The following is a 22,226-nucleotide window of genomic DNA, read 5'->3' on the forward strand; positions in this document are numbered from 1 at the left end:
GCATCTTCCTGGCCTTATTGTAAATCATATAATGTTATGTGTTATTTTAACGTAAAACGTGGTTGTCTTTATAATCTTTCATTGTTGTTTGCTCAAAAAACGTCCTTTTTCGCGAGGCATCACTACAACCTAATATTTTACAGTTCTGTTTTTTATTATCCAATCAGAACTTGATGGAGGATCAAGTAGCAACCTTTTTTTTTTGTAATGTTCAGAAAAATACCTCACATTGTGTTTTTCTTGTGCTCCCAGTCGCACCAGTCAGCTGTCCATCTCCACCCTGCTGGAGCTGTGCAAAGGTCAAATGGGGGAACTCGCTGTGGGAAGAGAAATCCTCAAAGCAGGTACAAAACATAGCTGTGACAGTGGAGTGTACTGTAGAAAGTAACACTATTTGGCATTTTCAGTATGAACACACCAATCACAATACATTACAAGGTGTCACAGAATAGTGCATAAGTATACAAATTGGGATGCACCTATTTGTTTGTTTTGCAATAAAGATGTTTTTCTCTCTGATTGTCCACCAGGCTCTATTGGTATCGGTGGAGTTGACTATGTCCTGAACTGTATCTTGGGCTCTAAAACGGAGGCCAGTAACTGGCAAGCACTGCTGGGTCGGCTGTGTCTGATCGACAGGCTCTTGCTGGAGTTTCCTGCTGAATTCTACCCTCATATCATGTCTGGTGGAGACTGTAACCAGGCCCAAAACGCTGTGGAGAGGTACAGAAATACATCCTAATCTTACTGCACTTCTGTTCTTTACTTAAAATGAACCATTTTAAAGATGTATCATTTTTGCAACCCTGTTAACAATTTTAATGGGACACATGTGTGATATTTTCAACTGATAAAATGTACGTGAGCATAAAAAGGAAATAAAATTGGTATAGCTGTAAAAAAAATATCATTGTCACTAGGGATGTCTGAGTCATTAAATATTCCAGACTCCCGATCCGATACTTGTATATTCCTAGTGTTTGATGCACAATAAAAGTATATTACAGTTATAAATAAATAAAATTATTTATTAAAAAAAATAATAATTAAAAAAAATATATATATATATATATAAATTAAAATATATAAAAATGTATATATAAAAGATAAACTCACTCTCTATGTATATATTGGTATATACTATATTAAGACATTGGTGGAATATGGAACTACTGATATAAACTTATTGTATTTTAATAAGCAGAATAATTGCAACATTAAGGGAAAAAGTGGAGATAGGTTAGAAAGCATTAAGCTCTCAGTGTCAGAATGCCATTCTGTCAGTCAAAACTGAAGCAAGACACAACTAAAATAGCAATGTGTTAAAAAAAAATGATGTCTCATAGTCTGACGGCAGATAAAAGCAAGCAGTAAATAAATTAATGATCGTTTCAAATGTGGTATTATATACACCGAACATGGAAGCTCAAACACTCACATTTCTTCTTTTGGTTTTAATGGCGGCTGAACACACTTGTTCGTCTTTTTTCCTAATTGTGGTTGGCAAATCTACTGGAAGGTGCATAATGCAGCCTACTGCTTGACACTGGCATGACAGCTGACGTTAAATAGTGATCGAGTTTAAGAAAGCCGATACATCAGTTAAAAAAATGCTTGATCGGCACCGATTTGGCTCGGGACATCCCTAATTGTCAGAGATAGGTGACATGACAGCTTTGTAAATAAAAAAACAACCATTGTTTTACCGCTTTCTTGTTCCATGAGGCGGTTTGGCATCATGACAGCTTTGTTTTTATTTAAAGAAAGCCACACTTATGTCTTCTTTAAATCCTGTAGAATTTAACCAATCAGATGATGACTTTCGAAACTCCCAAAGTGTTTCCCATTTTGTGTGTCTTATGCATCACGTTCAGCTAACGTTGAGGCAAACTGAATCGGGAGCTTAAGAATTACGATCCAAACGAATTGGGAAATCTCTAGGGATGCACATCCCTCAAAAAGAGTGATTGCTAGATTGGTATCTGTTCGCTTTTTATGTCGTATTTTGCAGTAATAATCATCATGTGTTAACAGGGCTGCAAGCAAAACACAGGATTCAGTATTTGATCATTTAAAACTAATTTAAAATGTAAAGGGAAGCCAGTTTGCACCGTCTTTATGCAAAGTGCTTTACTGTATTGTTTTATTATATTTAATGTGAAGGTACCAGAAGCTGCTGCCTCTTCTGAGTTTCGCACTGCAATCCATCGATAACTCTCACTCCATGGTGGGTAAACTCTCTCGCCGGGTCTTCTTGAGCGCCGCCCGTATGGTCGCACGTGTGCCTCATGTCTTCGTGAAGCTCCTGGACATGCTCAACATCACCAGCTCCACTCACTACGCCCGCATGCGCCGCCGTCTCCTGGCCATCGCTGAGGAGATGGACATCCTGGACGCCATCCATCTGGGACTAGACGACCTGCAGACCGAGCACAGTTCACACTCCAGTGCTTTCCTAGGACCCGCAGCCCCCCAGAACTCCCCGTGCACCACCGAGAGAAACTCTCCCACCCCTGATCTACAGCAGACCACCACCAAGATGACGCTTTCAGGTCAAGCCCGTTCAGCTCCTGTGGACGATATAACAGAGAGACTCTCAAACGTCGTCACAAGCCCTGCTGAGTTTCCAAAGCCCCCCGTTCAGCCCCGAAACAGACCCGTGAGTCAGTGTTTGAACTCCCCATCATCCGGTCAGCCCCCAAACCTTCCTTCTCTGTCCATGGCCAACGCCTCTGCCTTCCCTCCAGAAAACCCCAAAGCCCTGCCACAGTGTTTTATGCCCAACAAGATCACCCAGTCCTCACTGAATACCCAGCGTAAGAAGGGATTTAATGGAGGCGACTGTAAGGATACGGAGAAGCTGCCTTCACCTGTGTTTACCCAAGCTCGACCACTGCACTCGAGTCAGATCCACCGGCCCAGACCCACTCGCCCCTGTCCCGCTGACGGAGCTAAAGCTTTAAGCCCAGGGACGAAGAGCAACATGAGACTGGACCTTCAGGAGGTTAGGTCCAGAGATGACACGGTCTGCAGTGGCGGATCCACTCTCATCCCCAGCGAGGACTCTGTCTTCACCCCAGTGGAGGAGAAGTACCCCGGTCTAGAAACCTCGGCCGATCTCAGCTCCAGCTTGGAGGACCTGCTGGAAACCTCCATCCCTGCGGCAGACAGCACTGTCACCTTCCAGTCCGAAGTGGCGGTGCTGTCACCAGAGCAGGCGCACACAAACGACGACACATACAGCGAGGATGTGACCCAGAACCAGAAGTGCAAGGAGAAGATGGAAGCTGAGGAAGAGGAGGCACTGTCTGTGGTCATGGCCATGTCTGAGTCACAAGATGCCCTGCCTGTCATCCCACAGTTACAGGTGGAGAAAGAAGAGGACGTGATCATTATACAGGTGGATGTAAGTGCATGACTAATATAGTACACTCAGCCCAAAAATGAGGCTGAATCATTTGGACGCTGTTGGAAAAAAAAGGTGCAAAAACTCAACCTTTAAGGTTACAACAACTTTTCACTGAGTCAATACCCTCAAAACATTTACATTTATTCATTTAGCAAACGCTTTTATCCAAAGTGACTTACAAATGAGAACAATAGAAGCAGTCAGGTCAACAAGAGAACAACTACAGTATACAAGTGCCATGACAATTCTCAGTCTAGCAAAGAACCCATAGTCAAGTTTTTTTTCTTCTCAAGAGTAGGATAGACAAGTAAAGGTAAGTGCAAGTTAGGGTTGGGTATCGAGAATCGAGTATCGAGTGGAACCGGGACTAGCTTTGCGATTTTCCCGGTATCGTTCAAAAGTTTTAATTTCGTTTCCTAGTTTCGATTCCTAAAGCTTAAAAGAAAGAGAAAAAAAAGTTTCGATTCACAGTCCGCCCGGCGCCGACCGGAAGAAGAAACCGCTGAACACCAACAAAGAAGTTTTGGTATAACGAGCGATCAAACATGGACAGCGTGCGTCGGCGGTCCAAAGTGTGGCTTCACTTTTCGAAATCTCGGCAAAATGCAACATTTGCAGCAAGATTGTTTCGTGCATAGGAGGGTGCACGTCAAACATGATAAAGCACCTCCGATGTCATGGAGTGCAAGTAAATGTGTGCCCTGTATTTGACGCGCTGCGCCGACCGTCCTCCGCTTCCTCTTCCTCTGGCTCCGACCCCCAGCCTGCATATTCTGCACCAGGTTAGCCCATCAGTGGGAGCAAGGTAATGTTTAAGTACCTGCAGTATCATACACTGTCATGTGTAAATGTTTGTGAGGTTTTCAAAAATAAAGCTCTCTTGAGGAAAGTTTACCCCTGTGAAAATATATTCATAATTAATAATATTTATATAATATTCAAGTTCATAGATTTGATATTTATATTGTAGTTGAAAACAGCCATGTGAGAAATTCATAGTAAAGTTAATAAAAAGTAAAAAGCTCATAGAATTCAAATTGATGGAGAAGGTTTAGACTATTTTCTTCAGAAAGACAGTTGGTTAGCTAAGCTCATTTAAAATATCTTAAGCTTTTTTTGACCCTGCCTCTTAAAAGAATCGGAATCGAGAATCGTTGGGAACCGGAATCGAAACAAGGAATCGGAATCGGACTCGGAATCGTTCAAATTTAAACGATACCCAACCCTAGTGCTAGTATAATTTGGTCAAGTGCTGGTGAAAAGATGAGTCTTTAGATGCTTTTTGAAAATGCGTAAAGACTCGAATTGAGTTTGGGAGGTCATTCCACCAGCTGGGCACAATAAAGAAAAAGGTCCGTGAGAGTGATTTTGAACCTCTTTGGGATGGCACCACAAGGCGTCGTTTACTTGCAGAATGCAAGCTTCTGCATAAGTTTGAACTAGTGAGTTTAGGTATATTGGTGCCGTGCCAGTGATCATCTTGTAGCCAGTGTAACCTGATGAGAGGAGTAACGTGAGCTTTTTTTTTGGCTCATTGAAGACAACCCTTGCCATTCTGGATCAATTGCAGAGGCTTTACAGTACATGCAGGAAGGCCCGCCAGGAGAGCATTACAGTAGTCCAGTCTGGAGAGAACAAGAGCTTGGACAAGAAGTTGGGTGGCTTGCTCTGACAGGAAGGGTCTTATCTTTGTAATGTTGTATAAGGCAAATCTTCAGGACCGGGTCATTGTAGCAATGTGGTCTGTGAAGCTTAACTGATGATCCATCACAACTCCTAGGTTTCTGGCTGTCCTGGAAGGAGTTATGGTTAATGAACCCAGCTGTATAGAGAAGTTGTGATGAAGCAATGGGTTAACTGGAATCACCAGCAGTTCTGTCTTAGTAAAGTTGAGCTGAAGGTGATGGTCATACCGTCGGATCATCTGGTTATAATGAGAAATAGAGTTGAGTGTCATCAGCGTAGCAGTAATAGGAAAAGCCATGCTTCTGAATGACAGATCCTAATGACGTCATATAGATGGAGAAGAGATCTGTCCAAGTACTTAGCCTTGAGGAACCCCAGTAGCAAGGTGTTGTGACTTAGAAACATCACCCCTCCAAGACACACTGAAGGATCTATCTGAGAGGTATGACTTAAACCACAGGAGTGTGGTTCCAGAGATGCCCATCTTTCTGAGGGTGGACAGGAGAATCTGGTGGTTAACTGTGACAAAAGCAGCAGACAGGTCCAGCAAGTTGAGTACTGAGGATCTGGAAGCTGCTCTTGCCAGTCTCAGTTGAGTGGCTGCTTTTGAAGCCAGATAGGTTGCTGTCCAGGAGGTTGTTCTGTACAAGAAACATAGAGAGTTGGTTGAACACAACTCGCTCAAGTGTCTTTGCAATGAATGGAAGAAGGGAGTTTTCTAGAAGTGCTGAATTTAGAGATGGTTTCTGAAGCAGTGGCTTACCCGAGCCTGCTTAAATGCTGAAGGAAATGTACCAAAGTGAACAGATAATGTGAGTAAGTGAAGGTATGACTGAAGAAGAAATCGCTTGAATCCCAAGTAGTAGGATGATTGGATGACAGGATAAGTTTGTAAACATCTGTCTCTGAGAGTGGAGAGGAGAAGGAGAGAGAGTGTGTATTAGCCGTTATGAAGTTATCCTAAGTCTGCGGTGTGGAGAATTGGTCACTGATGGTTCTTGTCTTATTTGTGAAGAAAAGTCGATGGAGGAGGAGGTGGAGGCGGACTAAGAAGAGAAGAGAAAGTTTTGAAAGATGTGCGAGAGTCAGAACAGTTTTTGTTTTTGTACATTTTGTTGTGATAGTATGATGTTTTAGCAGTAAAGACATTTGCAGAGAAGGAGAGACTGATACACACTGAGGTCGGTAGAGTTGCTTGGTTTTTGCCATTTTCTCTCTGCAGCCCTGAGTTTAGAGAAGGACAACATTGTATCTTATCTACCGTTAAAAGTAGTAATGTATACCTATGAACCCTCTACTGGTAAATAAGGTACAAACATGTCCCTTTCAGGGTAACAAGCTGTTGTAGCACTTAAAGGTAGAGATTTGACACCACTGTATTTAGGTTTTAAACCTTGCACAAATCATTCAGTTTTAATGCAAGTTATGAAGTCTTATGCAAGCACTGCCCGTGTATCATTTTAAGATCATTTTGCTTTTAATGGTCAGACCCCAGGGACTCTGCCTGGTCATACCAAAGCAAAGCAGCCATACCGGGAGGGCAAGGAATGGCTCAAAGGTCAGCAGATTGGCCTGGGTGCCTTCTCGTCATGTTACCAGGCTCAGGATGTGGGCACTGGCACTCTGATGGCAGTCAAACAGGTGAGGATATCTGTCACACACCACCCAACACTTCATATGAGGTTTTCACCATGTATTTATGTCATCCTCACCGCTGATTACTGATCAATCCTACCTTAACAGATTTCAATGTCCTGCATTTTCTCAAACTAGCTTTTGAGCTTTCCTAACCGGTTTAAGGAGGATCTTTGTGTGCTAGTTGTAAATGCAAATACAAAAAATTATCCAAAACTGCTTTAAGATGATACTGTCCGGTCCCTTATAACAACAGTGACACAAGGTATATGCAAAGGCACTAAATATAGGCACAAAGGGGGCTGAAAGAGTTTTGTTTTTTCACGTAATTAATGAACATACTATATGCAGAAATAATGCTTGATTTTGATTTGCTTTATTCTTCAGGTGACGTATGTGAGGAACACCTCCTCGGAGCAGGAAGAGGTGGTGGAGGCACTACGAGAGGAGATCCGCATGATGGGTCTCCTCAACCACCCCAACATCATCCGAATGCTTGGGGCAACCTGTGAGAAGAACAATTACAACCTGTTTGTGGAGTGGATGGCAGGTTGGTTGTCCGCAAACATGCAGACAGTAAAGTTGCGGTCACATAAGCAAACTTTTGTGAGCAAAACATGCCACTTTTAAACCAAGCAGCTTTCTTTTGATCATGGTGGTGCATTTGCATGACTAACTTTTGCTAAATCTGTCCTTACATAAATTCCCAATTGGCTGGATTTGGCCTGTGAAAATGACAGAACAATGGCAAATGTGATCGCACCTTAAAGGCAGAAGTTATGTTGGGCTCTCACAGCATATTAATAAATTACCAATAGCTCTTTTTGGCTGATTTCTTCTTCTTTACAAGCAACATTTTTCAGTCACTGTTTTGCCCGATTTTGTCCTGGTCAATAAAAGTCATACTTGGACTTCCGTCTTTTTAGGTGGCTCTGTGTCTCATCTCTTAAATAAGTATGGTGCCTTTAAGGAGGGTGTGATCATCAACTACACCGAGCAGCTTCTGCGAGGTCTCTCCTACCTCCATGAGAACCAGATCATCCACCGGGACATCAAAGGTAAGCTTCTGGAGCAGGCCTACGGGAAACACTGGCAGTCTCTACATAGGCAGTATGTCACTAGGTTTAAGAGCAGAACTTGTGCATGTTCCCATATTCACAGTCATCTTTTAACCTATGCAGGTGCCAATCTACTAATTGACAGCACAGGCCAGAGGCTGCGGATAGCTGATTTTGGGGCAGCAGCACGGCTGGCTTCGAAAGGCACCGGTGCGGGAGAGTTTCAGGGTCAGCTCCTGGGAACCATTGCCTTCATGGCTCCTGAGGTAAACATTTGAGCCTCTTCACTACAGTGAAGAATGTGTTTTGTGTGGTTTAGTGTTACAGCAAGTCACACACATAATATTAAAGCTGCGTTTCACAACTTGCATTCAAATGGGGACAGTATGTTGCTTTGGCAAAGTTTCTGTCAAAATGCAGCTTAAACAACCATATCCATCTCAGGTGAACAATAGTCACTTTGCTTGAATTTATTTAAACTACTTAAAAGAAGTCAGCCTGCTCAGACTTTGCTCAAAGCTTTGGTGGCTTGGTTGGAAAACGAGAGACTGAGAGAAAGAGAGACCTTCCCAGACAAAAGAAAGCTTGTTCATTTTGAAGAGGTTCAGTAATGAATGTTGCTGGAGGAGGCAGGGCCAGCTGAACCGCTTCCTAATTAAACAGAGTTTGGGCACACAATAACAACAAGGAATTAAGGGGTCGGCTAATTGTGGCTGCCTTAAAAGACTGGCTTTTACTTTCATTTCATGTTACTCAGAGATCTAAGTCCACTTTGTCCTGTGTTCCCGATTGGCCACGTAACACCAGACTTGACCACGGTTTTGTAGAAGGACATTGACATTTAAATTTCCAGAGCATAGAGAGAGTTGACTTCTCAATAACTGGTGTGGAGTAATAAAACATTTGAATTGACTCAGTTCATCATTTGAATTTCTGGCTGACGTCTTCTGTTATTTGTTTTGTTTGGGTTAGAGGTAGGCCGATATATCGGCCGATATATTAATTAATATTAATTAATAACCTTAATGCTGCAAAATGCATATAAATATTATGTGCAAAAGCCACTTGGAAAAAAAGCTTTCTTACCCGAATTAAAGGGGTTTTAGTCTGAATAAAATGCTACTAGCAGGACTGTAAAATGAATAGATGTGATTATGATCATTTGATAAAATGATGGTGCTCGTTGTTGTTTTTTAAAACGCAACTGCAATGTTTTTAAATGACACTATAGTAGTGGTGCAACGGATCATCATTGATCCGTGATCCGTTCGGATCAATATCTTCGGTTCGGCACACACGTGACCCCGGATAGATTTATGAAAAAAAAAAAAGTTGCGCATGTTTAGTCCACACTCAGTGGTCATGGCAAGCGGAGAAACGGAGGAGCTTGAACGCCCCGCGCATTTTGGCTACCCTGTCAGATATAATGATGAAGAAAAGAGGTTAGAGTGAAAATATTGTGCCAGATCTTTATGAACAGGAGAAGAAAAAAAAAGTTGTGGATGAACTAGTTGTAGATTAAACGCCAGATGACCCGACGGTAGCTGCTCGCATTTCAGCCTGTCTGAGTGACATCTCTAGCTGGATGAATGACCATCACCTTCAACTTAACCCTACGAAGACAGAACTCCTGGTGATTCCAGCTAACCCATTGCTTCATCACAACTTCTCTATACAGCTGGGCTCATCAACCATTACTCCTTCGAGGACAGCTAGAAACATAGGAGTTGTGATGGATTATCAGTTAAGCTTCACAGACCACATTGCTACAACGACCCGGTCCTGCAGGTTTGCCTTATACAACATTAGGAAGATTAGACCCTTCCTGTCAGAGCAAGCCACCCAACTTCTTGTCCAAGCTCTTGTTCTCTCCAGACTGGACTATTGTAATGCTCTCCTGGCGGGCCTTCCTGCATGTACTGTCAAGCCTCTACAATTGATCCAGAATGCAGCAGCAAGGGTTGTCTTCAGTGAGCCAAAAAAAGCTCATGTTACTCCTCTGCTCATCAGGTTACACTGGCTACCAGTAGCCGCTCGCATCAAATTCAAGGTACTGATGCTAGCCTACAAGACGACCACTGGCACGGCACCAACATACCTAAACTCACTGGTTAAATCTTATGTGCCCTCCAGAAGTTTGCGCTCTGCAAGTGAACGACGCCTTGTGGTGCCATCCCAAAGAAGTTCAAAATCACTCTCACGGACCTTTTCCTGGACTGTGCCCAACGGGTGGAATGACCTCCCAATCTCAATTCGTACAGCTGAATCTTTACTCATTTTCAAGAAACATCTAAAGACTCATCTTTTTCGACAGCACTTAACCAACTAATACTAGCACTTTTCCTTTTCTTGTCTTTCCATTTATTAAAAAAAAAAAAACTGGCTAACTGAGACTTGTCATGGCACTTGTATACTGTGGTTGTTCTATTGTTCTCATTTGTAAGTCGCTTTGGATAAAAGCGTCTGCTAAATGATTAAATGTAAATGTAACTATCCCGAGCATCCTCTGTTGCGCTCACGACAGACGGGTGGACGTCCAGGGGGACGGAGAGCTCTGTGACGATAACTGCTCACCATCACAGCAGACTGAGATGAGAAGTCGGGCTATTATGTTAAAAATAAGTTATTATGCCATGTGCACTTTGTTGATTTCATATATTTTAATGTAATAATTTAATGTTAATAAAAAGACAAAACGTATGTTTATTTGTCTTCCTCTACACATGATCATCCTCTACACATGAGCAAAAACGTCCTTGGCATAACAGCAGAGTGGACCGGTATACTACGGTCTATTTAAACTGACCAGTGTAACCTTTTAAATGTTTGGTTGACTGTACTTTATTTTAATAATGAACAGACTGCGATGTAAGTTTGTAATTAGAATGCACTTTAGATGCTCTGTGTCATTTATACCAAACACAAATGTTGCTGGTTGCTAGTGTGTTTGCAGCACTACTGTTATTTATTTTTTTATTTTTTTCAGTTTGATTGATTTTTATTTCTAAAATTTTATTTATTTAAATGTATATTTGAGTTTACAACAAACTTAAAAAATTCTACTTGATAAATGCTCTAAAATTTTTATGTAAATGATTGACTTATATATATATTACCTGTTTTATATATTTAATACTTGGTCAGTTTATTGATTTTGTTTGGTTAACTTTGGATACATTTTTTATTTTAATACCGTGCTGTGCACAAAATTAAGATGCGAGAGATGGTTCAAGTCAGTGCTCAATAAATGATGATAAGTTTAGAAATGTTGTGCATCCACTTATTATTAGTGTGTCATTTTAGCATGCAAATGAAGGGGAAAACTTCAAGATATCGGCCCTAAAAATCGGCAGCACATATCGGCCATCTGCCGACCCTGACCTCTAAACATCGGCATCGGCATCGGCTATAGAAAAACCCATATCGGTCGATCTCTAGTTTGGGTCTTTTAATTTAATTGTACTGTCAGTAAGTTATTTCTTTATCTGGTTAACTCACAAAACACTAGTGCCAGTTAACCCTTGTGTGACCTTTTGGGCATTTGTTTTTGTAAAATTTGCGAGAGAAAAACTCTACTGGAAATCACAAATCCATCCACTGTATGCACCAGCAGAGTTGCTGGCATCTAATGGAGAAAATTTGCTACTGCACCCAAACAAAATCTTACTGAAAATGAATTTTTTGAGATATCAACCTCAAATCTGGAATACCAACTTGTTTAGATGTATGGCTTTGGTATTTTTTGGTATTGGTATTTTTTGGTATGCACTTTAATGCACTCTTAATTAGCATAAACTAACAATGAATAACTGCATTTTCTTTAACAAAGATGAATAAATACAGCATTGTTTGTTCATGTTAATACATTAACTAACATTAACTGATGGAACCTTTTTCTAAAGTGTTACCGATTGTTGTTCATAAATAATTTTTTAATCAAACTTTTTTTTGGTTTCACTTAAAGTTTTTTTTTTTCTTTTTACTTCAGCAATATTTTGCAATGGGTCTTCTGAGACCAAAGTTTACTCTGTGCTCCCAAGATTCACATCTTTATGCAGTTTTTTTAACATGGACATTTCTGCCCACTACAGACCTATGTGTAATTTTTTTTAATTGATGCACAAGGGTTAAAGCAACAGGAGCAATTATCAGTTCGGCATGCACTTGCACAGTTCACCCATCTCTAATATGGTTTGTTAAAAATAACAACACTTGAACTGACAGAGTTCGGCTAATGTTTGTTTCTGTCGATGGATATGCATTCTGGCTTCAGTCACTCTTTGTAAACTGGCCAAAGCCAGTATGCTGTTTTATGACTGGTCATTTATGCCGTCATCAGCGTGTGCATAGGTGAGACCTGAACAGCACACGCTGCTATCGGTGTTTAAACCAAACTCATTCAAGCCTTGCCAGTTTAAACATTCAAGATCCAGAAGATGCGAATGAGAACTCGTGCGCAGTGAGAAGATCATCCGTCAAACGCAAACTAGCATTCAGGTCACACATTGAGTGCTCTTTCAAGACTTGTGCTTGAATGGACAAATTCACACCAAAAGTGTCAACATGCCCATCTTGGTGTGTATCCCAGCAGAGAATACAGTATCAGTATTGTCTTAAAGTGACAGGTGCTTTTCTTTATAGTCCTTTTTTCCCTAAAATAGCACATACCGAATCCGTGACTCTTAAACCGCCTTACAGACCCAACCATGAGTAATTTGAACCATTACACTTCTACTAAATACTCATTCTTATAAAAATCCACCAAGGTGTTTTTTTTTAAATAAATATGTGAACTTTTTATTTACCATATTTTTCGGACTATAAGTCGCACCTGAGTATAAGTCGCACCAGTCCCAAACTTAAGTCATGATGAGGAAAAAAACATATATAAGTCGCACTGGACTATAAGTCGCATTTATTTAGAACCAAGAACCAAGACAAAATATTACCGTCTACAGCTGCGAGAGGGCGCTCTCGCGGCTGGAGACGGTGATGTTTTCTCTTGGTTCATTTCTCTCGGTTCATGGCAAATTAATTTTGATAAGTCGCACCTGACTATAAGTCGCAGGACCAGCCAAACCAAGGAAAAAAGTGCGACTTATAGTCCGGAAAATACGGTATGCAATATCATTCAAATGGACAGTGCAGAAGATGCCCTCTTGGTGCTTTTCAAGTTGTGTATCAGTACTGTACAGTATTTCAGAACGGCAGGATCATCTCCTGTCTGAGGGTGACTGTGCATTCATGGAGTAAATAAGTCACTTATAGTTGAGAGATGACAAAATCTCCTTCGCTTCTCGAGGATCTGTGAAGAGGGCCGATCGGGGCAGTGCACACCCAGGGATCCCAGCATGCACCTGCTGCTTCATGTCAGTTATTGGCAGTTGCGTTAGATTGTATTTAATGTTCTTATTTGTTTATCTTGCAGCTATATCCCATGCTCTGTGTGTCTCTACAGATGTGTGATGTTGAGCGGTGTGATGTGTGTGTGTGTGCAGGTGCTGAGAGGACAGCAGTACGGGCGCAGCTGTGACGTCTGGAGTGTGGGCTGTGCTATTATAGAGATGTCCTGTGCCAAGCCGCCCTGGAACGCAGAGAAACACTCCAACCATCTGGCACTCATTTTCAAGGTTAGGATTCAACTGTGTATGCGCATGTGTTAAGGTAAAAAAACTATTGAATTCAGCTAATAGAATCCGGGTCTCTGCAGTTTCTTAAGTCTTAAATTCAGGATGACCAAATTTAAAGGGACAGTTCACCCAAAAACTAGATTTTTTTTTCTTCAGCAGAACAGTGAAGAAGATTTTTAGCTGAAACCGTGGTTCTTGGTGATTCATAAAATCCATCAGTTGTCACTTTGAGAGTTGAAAAAAGCATCTCAAGGAACACAAAATCAAAACTATGTATTATCTATCAATTATTACGAAGCAAAATGATCAGTCTGTGCAAGAAACTGAACATTATTACCTCTAATCCAAAGCCTCAGGTTACCGGTCCGGAGTGATGTCCAGTTCACAAACGAATCTTTCTTTTGAACTGATTCTTTTTGCTGAGCTAGATGAAGCTTCATCTAATCAGACTGAAGCATGGGAAACATCGATCTACAAGTTACTCAGGACCAGTGTTTCTGATGATAATCTTCAGTACTGTTCTCGGCTGGTCTGAGGCTGATGAAAGTTAACAGCAAGTGTTAATGTTTTGGGTGAACTCTAAGATAAGGCTGCACAATATACTGAAATGATCAAAATATTGTGAATGTGCACGTCACGATATGCATATTGCAATGGTTTGTGATCAAGGTTTGTTTCGTAAGCTAAAACTAATACAAAAACCTTGTTTTTGTAAACTGGAATAAAAAAATTCTAAATAAATGAAAAACTAAAACGAAACAAAACAAAACTTAACAACAGTTATCGAAAAACTATTTGAAATAAAATTATAATAAAATAAAATAACCAACATATGTTTATTTATTCGCATTATTTAGCATGCTATCACATTTTTCTTCAGTATTGCTCAGCTCTACTCTAAGGCCATAAAACGTTTTAAATACTATAAAGTCTTGATATGTTTAAGAACTCTTAAATTTAGCAATTGAAAAGCAGGAATCATCATACTGCCTCATGTAATTATTATAATAACATGATCCAGCTGATTAACTGTGAGCGCTGTGTGTTTAAAGTCGAGACGCTGTGGGTTTGTGACTTCAGAGCGGTTCACAATCAATGAATCCCACACATTTATACCACATGCCTGTTCACGTGCTAGTGCTGATCAGTTATCAGTCTTTACTTCATGGTTTAATATTGCAATATATTACAGATGTTATCTCCCTCATCTTTTCAAATGAAGTAGTAAACATACTATATAGATGGATTATGTAAAAATGCATGTACATACACTTTTACATAATCCATCTGTATAGTATGTTCATAGTACACCTATATATATCATGCTGATAATATTTAAAATCTGTAAATTATGTCCATAATACTGTCTTATCTGTATATTTATTGTACATATTGTAGACCTTGTATTATCTGTACTTACTACTTATTGCACTTCTGGTTAGATGCTAACTGCATTTCGTTGCCTTGTACCTTACATGTGCAATGACAATAAAGTTGAATCTAATCTAATCTAAAGCATATTCATTTCAAAATAAGAGTCCTGGTGTATTTTGTAAAACTTCTGGATTATGCATAAAAAAACAGTTCTTGTTAGGTTGGTTTGAGAAATTAATTTAAAAGGAATTGAATTCAGCGTGAACTTTTGAAGTGTCTCTCTCAGTATGGAATTTCAAAATAAGAGTCCCAGTGTATTTTGAGTTTAGTTCTAAGTAAAACTTCTGGATTATGCATAAAAAAAAATTCTAGTTATTATTTGTGTTCATCTGGAATTTAATTCAGCGTGAACTCTAGGTGTGTCGCCCGTCAGTATGTAGATTTTACTAATGTCGTCACAAAAGTTAGTTTACTGCATTTATTTAAACACATTATTATCTTATCAGCAAAATCCACTATCAACCTCTAATTAAAAACAGCAGATGAGGCATTTCCCCAGCCCTACCGTGTGTATATTTGAACTCCTGCCTGTCTTTAGACGTGAGCAGTGACTAACCCAGCGTCTCCTCTCCCAGATCGCCAGCACTACCACAGCGCCCAGCATCCCTCCCCATCTGTCCCCAGGCCTGCGGGACGTCACCCTGCGCTGCCTGGAGCTGCAGCCCTCGGACCGGCCGCCCTCCAGAGAGCTGCTGAAGCACCCCATCTTCCGGCACAGCTGGTAGAGACGACTGAAGGCCGCTCGGGCCTGGGCTCCTAGTGCCAGTTCTTCTGTCTCTCTCTCGCCTGAACAATCAAAACACAATCACTGAACAGAGCCCTGAACGCTGTAGCCTCGACACCTGATGCACAAACACACTAGCACACGTGTGTCTGGATAAAAGGGCCATTTCTGTTTTTATGTTGAGATCTCTGCTCTGTTTACTCTCTGAAATCAGGTGGTCTTTAGTAACAGAGAGGCAGAGATGTGAACGCATGAACTCACGCTTTGTTTTACACCATGAATGTGGTTTGGTGAAAGACAAATCTCTGCTAGTTGAACTAGCACACCGCTGAATGTGAATGCCTATGATGCCCGTATGGTTCGCTTTTCAGTTCTGAATGGAGATCATGTGTATAAATATCTGGTTTTACTTGTTTTAGCTTAATGGGTGTAATTGGGAAAGCCATGACCCAGTTTTAGACTGTGAGGTGTGTGTGTGTGTGTGTGTGTGTGTGTGTGGAAAGTGTCACTGGAACATCATTTCTGATCTCCAACTCCATTTCAGTTTTTATGTTGTGATTTGACTCCTGATTCTTCTACTTTGTGAAATTGAGTTCAGATGTAAAGACGAATTTTGGTAGCTAAGTGTATTTTACTTGACTTTTTGTTTTTTTTAAACCACATTTCTCATTATAAATATGTATTTTGTTCCTGCATCTGGGTGTATTTTCTTTTTTTTTCTTTTTCTGTGCCTTTATAAAAGCTTTAAAGTTATGCACTCTTGTTTTTTTATACACTGGAAAGGTGTCTGTTTCAGTCAGCTTCATAAAATCTAATCAGTATTACTTGAGTTTTTCACATTTTCTGCCATTTCTTTTCACTTCTCATCATCTCAGCCAGCTTGTTGCTCGCTGTATATTGTTGTTCTGTTATTTCATGGGCTGTTTTGACCTGTATGAAATGATGCGGTTTCTTGTCACTTGGTGGTACTTTTTATGTGAAGATTGTCTATTGCTGTTTTATTCCAGTCTTTTCTACCTCAGGTGTCCTCTAGACTTTTCTTCTACCAAAGTTCACTTTCTCAATATATATAAATAATTATATATATATATACAAATATATATTCTTTTATTATAATTTTATATCTCTCTCTCTCTTTTTTTCTTCTCAAAGACCTCCAGGGCTTAAGGGCTAACTTAAATTAGCTCCTTTTATTGTGCAAATAAATCTCTGTGTTCAGCAAAAGAAAATTTAATTGGCTAAAGCTGTGTCTTTTAATCTTGTGTAGTATTTGTCAATGTTTTAATTACTAGGTTTTTACCCCATTTGAAGCATTTTATAATGAAATGTACCTATTTTGGTCTTTATAGCAAATAAAAGGTATAGGAAAATCTCTCTCTGTCTCTTGTTTCATGTTTCGTCTGTTCAGATGTGCTGATTGTGTTTGGTTAGATCAGTGTAACTGGTGTCTCTAATGTGGTTTGTAATGCGAGATGGCCGCTCTAACATGCTGTAACTTCCTTGCTCGCTCAGATTTATTGTGTATAGATGTCACTGATCTGATAGTGCTGTGATATCTGATATCAGTTCAGTATCTTTGATGGAGAACATTAACCTGCTGTAGGTGAACTCTCAAGTGTTTGTTACTATAATGATGAACATCGGTACAATTTACCATGCTTTACTAAGAGTGAATGCATTTTTTAATGTCCTGGTTTACACTCTTTTTTATTACAATTTAATACAATTGAATCTTTGTTGCATTCCTCAAATCTGTTTTGCACCATTGTTTTGATCACAGCCAAAATCGACTGATTTAGATTATCTAGGCGTCGAGTTCAAGCTCAAACTATTTATGTATTTGTATTTATATGAATAATTTATAAATGCACAATCCGTTGTTTCATGCTCATAATCTGTCAACATGAATAATTTTATTCATTTTATTTTTTGGTTATGTCAAACAATGATTTTTTTTTTTTTGGAATATTTTATTTTAGCTTTTGAACTGTTACATAAACAGAAGAAAACAGACAAAAACTCACACAGCTTATTGCACAAAATAAGACCGAGATTAGTCCAAACAAAACAACCAAATGTCAAAAATAATTAAATAAAATAAAAATACAAACTATACAATACAATGGGATGATACAGGATATCGTAAATATACGGTATAAAGCCTCACTCGAGAAGAGAATGCAACCGGTCTATTGAAGTTTCTTCCACATAGCGGAAGGGTTGCCAAATTTTATTAAATATTTTACTTTTTTTTTTCTTAACCAGTATGTTATTTTTTCCAGTGGTACACAGTTATTAACCTCAGATAACCATACATTTATAGGAATAACAGTATCAGATTTTCACTTAATTGCAATGCACTTCTTAGCAATTATTAGCAGAATTTCTGTGAGTCTTATGGCATAATCTTGTGTAATATTGGAATTGGTGTAATTACCCAATAAACATACTTCTGGGTCTGGTGGAAAACTTACTCCATGGATATCAGAAATAAAATGACATACTTTTTGCCAAAATCCATGAATGAGAGGGCAAGTCTATGTGGAATGCAAAAAAGTTCCTTCCTCCACACCACATCGAAAGCAAAGAGGTGACATTTTTTTGTTAAACTTAAGCTTAGATGGTGTGATATACATCTGATGAAGGAAGTTAAACTGAATCATTCTATATCTAGAGTTCAAGTATGATGTTACACCATTTTGACACCGTTCACCCCATGTTTCTCCTTCAATGCTAGTGTCCAAGTCTTGTTCCCATCTCACTTTAGATTTATCTAATTCAGGCAGTGGTTTATTTATCATAAGAGATCTATACCCACATGGAAAGAACCTATATGTGGATATATGCGCATATATGAAACCTATATGCAGTGTATGCACATATATGCTGCGTGTATGCACATATATGATAATATATATGCTGCATATATGCATATATATACTGCATATATGCGGCATAAATGCGTATATATGCCACATATAGACAAAATTGAGGTGCATATATGTGCATATACAGGAAATATAGGTCTCCTGTATTGCTTCTTCATATCCACATATAAGATATATAGAAGATATGTCTTCTATATAGCTAACGGCAGGATCTGGTAATTTTGTAGCTCATATCTCATTTTTGACTGTCATACATGATGCCTAGCTCATATTTTCTATTATCAAAGCAAAAACTAAGAATTAACAAAAAAAAATATGTGAGAACATGGGAAATTGGTATTACATGTAATTGGCATGTTATGGAATTTAACTATGGCAATATATTAACATGATATACAGAGCCGGACAGTAACTCTTTACTCCGCTACATTTCTATCCATAACCGTAATTACTCGTTACTTCTTTGGCCCCGTCCACACGGAGATGGACCCACGATCTTTTTTTCCCTCGTCTCAAGAAATATCCACGTCCACACGAAACCGATGTAGTATACATGCCAGACCAGCATGTGGCGCTGTAATTCTGCCACAGAGATACACTTAAAACGGAGAAGAAGACATGGATTTGCTGATAAACCTTGCGCGTGGTACACAAACGTACATGGAACAATACATTTATTAATCCGTGTTAATGTTAGTTAAAAAAATACAATCGTTCAGTGTTTGTTCATGTTTTTGTTGCTGTTATGTGATGTAGTGGTGTTTGACTAGGGGCGAGACGTGGGCTGATGATGTCATATTTTCAGAAAATGTACGGATTCGCCGTCCAGACGAAACGCAAAGGCGGCGTTTTCAAATATATCCACTCTGGGACCCGGTTTCAAAACATCGGTTTCACTCTTCCAAAACGCCAGATCAGTGTGGAAGAAAATGCCATGCCATGTACATATATGTGTAAATATATGTGTGCATATATGTACATATATGTGTGTGTGGCAAGGCGGGTTACATTCCGCCCTGTGATTTGTGTTGAGTGACGGGGCTGACAGCCTATCGGCAGCCACCCCTGGCTTATTTAAGGCGGAGTTCAGGTTACCCGGTTATACGTCATCGTCACAGACTTTGTTGTTGTGCGCGTGCGGTTCCGTGGGAGCCAGGTTACTGTCCGAATTAATGCGACGTTGCTTGTGGGTGCAGGCTGTCCCTATCCGAGTGCGGCTAATGTGCTTGAACGGATGTAACATCTCTGTACGTTGGCGGGTTGCCTGTTGTGAACGAGACTGCGTGTGAGTAACTTAATCCTCTGTGGGTCTAGCGATCTACTACGGGGTGGGTAAATCTAACCACTTGAATTACCTGAGGTGGGTGTTTTTCTTAAATTCATTCATTAATCGTTCTCTCTTTTTAGTGCAGTAAACCACTTGTGAGCGGTTCATCATTGTGGACTGGAGGCAAAAATGCTCCATTGATAACGTCGCTAAGACGGCACTGTTGTTTTCTGCTGCCATTTAATATCACTGTGATCATCGTGATTCATTATTTGTTTTCGTTAGCTCACATTGCATCTGCATATGGTTATAAAAGCTGGTTGTACTAGTGTGTGGCTACTGGCTAGCTTCCGAGCCGTCCGTCCATGCATGACGTAGCTGCATGTGATGGTATAATTTAGCCTCACTTAATATATAACCACCAGCCTTTGGGTTATCCTTGAGCCCTTTGCTCTGTGTGTTCCTCGAAGATTGTGAAGTGAGCAACATTTCTTTGTCTTGTAAGCCTGGTTTTTTATTTCTGTGATTTAATGTCTAATTGTGTTTTGTGTGGTTCATTTCATTTGGTTCATAGCCTTTGGCTGTTGTAACATGGCCACATTGTGAACTTTCTAGGTCACTACCAGCCAGGCTAACTACGGTGCTCAGTAATTTGCAGACTGTTGATTTCTTTGTTGAATTTGTTTTATTATAACTTCATAAGCTCGCAGCCAACTGTGAAGGTGTATTATATTGTGTTTTTGTTTCTTTCAGGAGCTGAAGGCCCGCCCTTTGCAGAGGAGCTAGCTGTCTGTCCTCTTTTGGTGGTGGTTCCTTCACAGAGTGTTTTGCCGTGGGCGCCTGTGTGTCTTTCACCTAGTGAGTGTGAGTGTTGTGTGGAGTGGAATTTAATGAGTGGGGTGACCTTAGGACACTCACTGCCCAGCTAGCTCCCTGCTGGCAAGCCTCAGCCCAAAAGTGTTTTTGTTTTGTTATTTTTGTTTTTCTTTGTTTTTGGCCTGGTGCACACTTAACAGTGCAAAACTTGTCTACCTCAAAGTTTTTATATATTAAATTATTGTTGAGAAAATAAAAGAGTATTTTTGTATTTTGATCCACGTCTCTTGTCCTCTGTGGTCACGAACCAGCGTGTCTTGTATAAATTTCTCCGTTCAGTGAAACGGGGTGGCGTAGTCTGCTTTTCAATTAGTTATACTTTTCCTCATAAGTGTAACTGTAATTTACCCGGTCCATCACCTCGCCACATTTTGGCGTAGTCGGCAGGGTTTCCACTTTGAGACAGAGACGTGGGTTAATTGTACAATTGTTTGTTGTTGTTTTTGTTTGTCTTTTCTTTTTTTCTTTTTGTATTTTAGGATTGACATTTCCTTGGAGTGGCAGCAGAGCAACAGTGCACGTCTTGTGTATAAATTCTAGCCCTTATTGTGGGCTTATTCTTCTTTCATTGGTAAGTGATTTTGTAGTTAAAATATGGAAGAGGAGTTACAACAATTGAGGGAAATGATTAATCAGCTTAAAGCAGACAACGAGAGGTTGCGTCAGGAGCGTGTTCCTGTGCCTCCAGGTCCTGTTGATGCACCGCTTTTACCTGGGCCTTCTGTTCCTTTGCAACACAGTAATGTTGATGCCACCCGACCGGACCGATTTGTTTTTGTACCACGAGACAGAAAGTGTCCAAAATTTAATGGCAGGGTGGGCATTGGCATTGAAGAGTGGGTTGAGGAGGCCCAGGCTTGTATGCGCGTTCGTCACCTTTCTGAAACCGATAAGGCGTTTTATTTGTTTGACCACTTAGAAGGGGAGGCAAGGGAAGAGATTAAGTACCACCCAGAAGTGGAGCGTAAGGACCCAGGGAGGATTATTTCAGCTTTGCGAGAATTGTATGGTTGCTCACAGTCATATGTTTCATTGCAGGAGGCTTTCTTTTCGAGAAAGCAACAGGAAGGGGAGAGCTTGTTGGAGTTCTCCCTTGTCCTGATGGGTCTCCTTGAGCAAGTGAAGCAACAGTCTCCTCACGGTATGCCAAATTCGCATGTTTTACTGCGAGACCAATTTGTCGAACATGTTTTTGATAGCGCCCTCCGTCGCGAATTAAAACAGTTGATTCGTCAGCAACCTGCGTTAACTCTGTTGGAGATTCGTAGCGAAGCCCTTAGATGGGAGAGGGAGGGTATGCCAGGAAGCACAAGGGCCCGAAGTCACTCTGTTCCCTCTGCTCATGGGATCCAATATGGGGTGCAAGGGAATCCTTTTGTTGGCATCCGTAGTTCACCGGGGAGTTCGGAGATGGCTGAGTTGAGGGATATGCTTAAAAGCCAACAGGAGCAGTTAACTAAACTTACACAAAGTTTTGCCCGGTTGCAGAACCCCCAGTCACGGAGTCAACCTCCCCGGCAGGGACCTGTAATATGTAGAAGGTGTCAAAAACCTGGTCATTATGCTCGGGATTGCGACGGGGAACGTGCTCCTTCTCGCGCTCAATTTCCCTCACGCTC

At 40.4% G+C, this 22,226-nt stretch overlaps 1 protein-coding gene across 1 annotated transcript in view; it reads left to right on the forward strand.

The window, feature by feature from the left end:
- The window catches only part of LOC132116479 (mitogen-activated protein kinase kinase kinase 1-like), a 62,823-nt gene extending 46,680 nt beyond the window's left edge, over positions 1–16,143 (forward strand). Inside the window, exons 12-20 of the mRNA XM_059525338.1 lie at positions 253–344; positions 531–723; positions 2,164–3,406; positions 6,584–6,736; positions 7,118–7,280; positions 7,657–7,788; positions 7,912–8,054; positions 13,287–13,418; positions 15,428–16,143. Of these exons, the coding sequence (XP_059381321.1) occupies positions 253–344; positions 531–723; positions 2,164–3,406; positions 6,584–6,736; positions 7,118–7,280; positions 7,657–7,788; positions 7,912–8,054; positions 13,287–13,418; positions 15,428–15,577 (2,401 nt within the window). The 3' untranslated portion in view covers positions 15,578–16,143. The remainder of the gene's footprint in view (positions 1–252; positions 345–530; positions 724–2,163; positions 3,407–6,583; positions 6,737–7,117; positions 7,281–7,656; positions 7,789–7,911; positions 8,055–13,286; positions 13,419–15,427) is intronic.
- Positions 16,144–22,226: the final 6,083 nt, after the last annotated feature.

Source organism: Carassius carassius, chromosome 35 (assembly GCF_963082965.1).
Source record: "Carassius carassius chromosome 35, fCarCar2.1, whole genome shotgun sequence".
Lineage (NCBI taxonomy): Eukaryota > Metazoa > Chordata > Actinopteri > Cypriniformes > Cyprinidae > Carassius > Carassius carassius.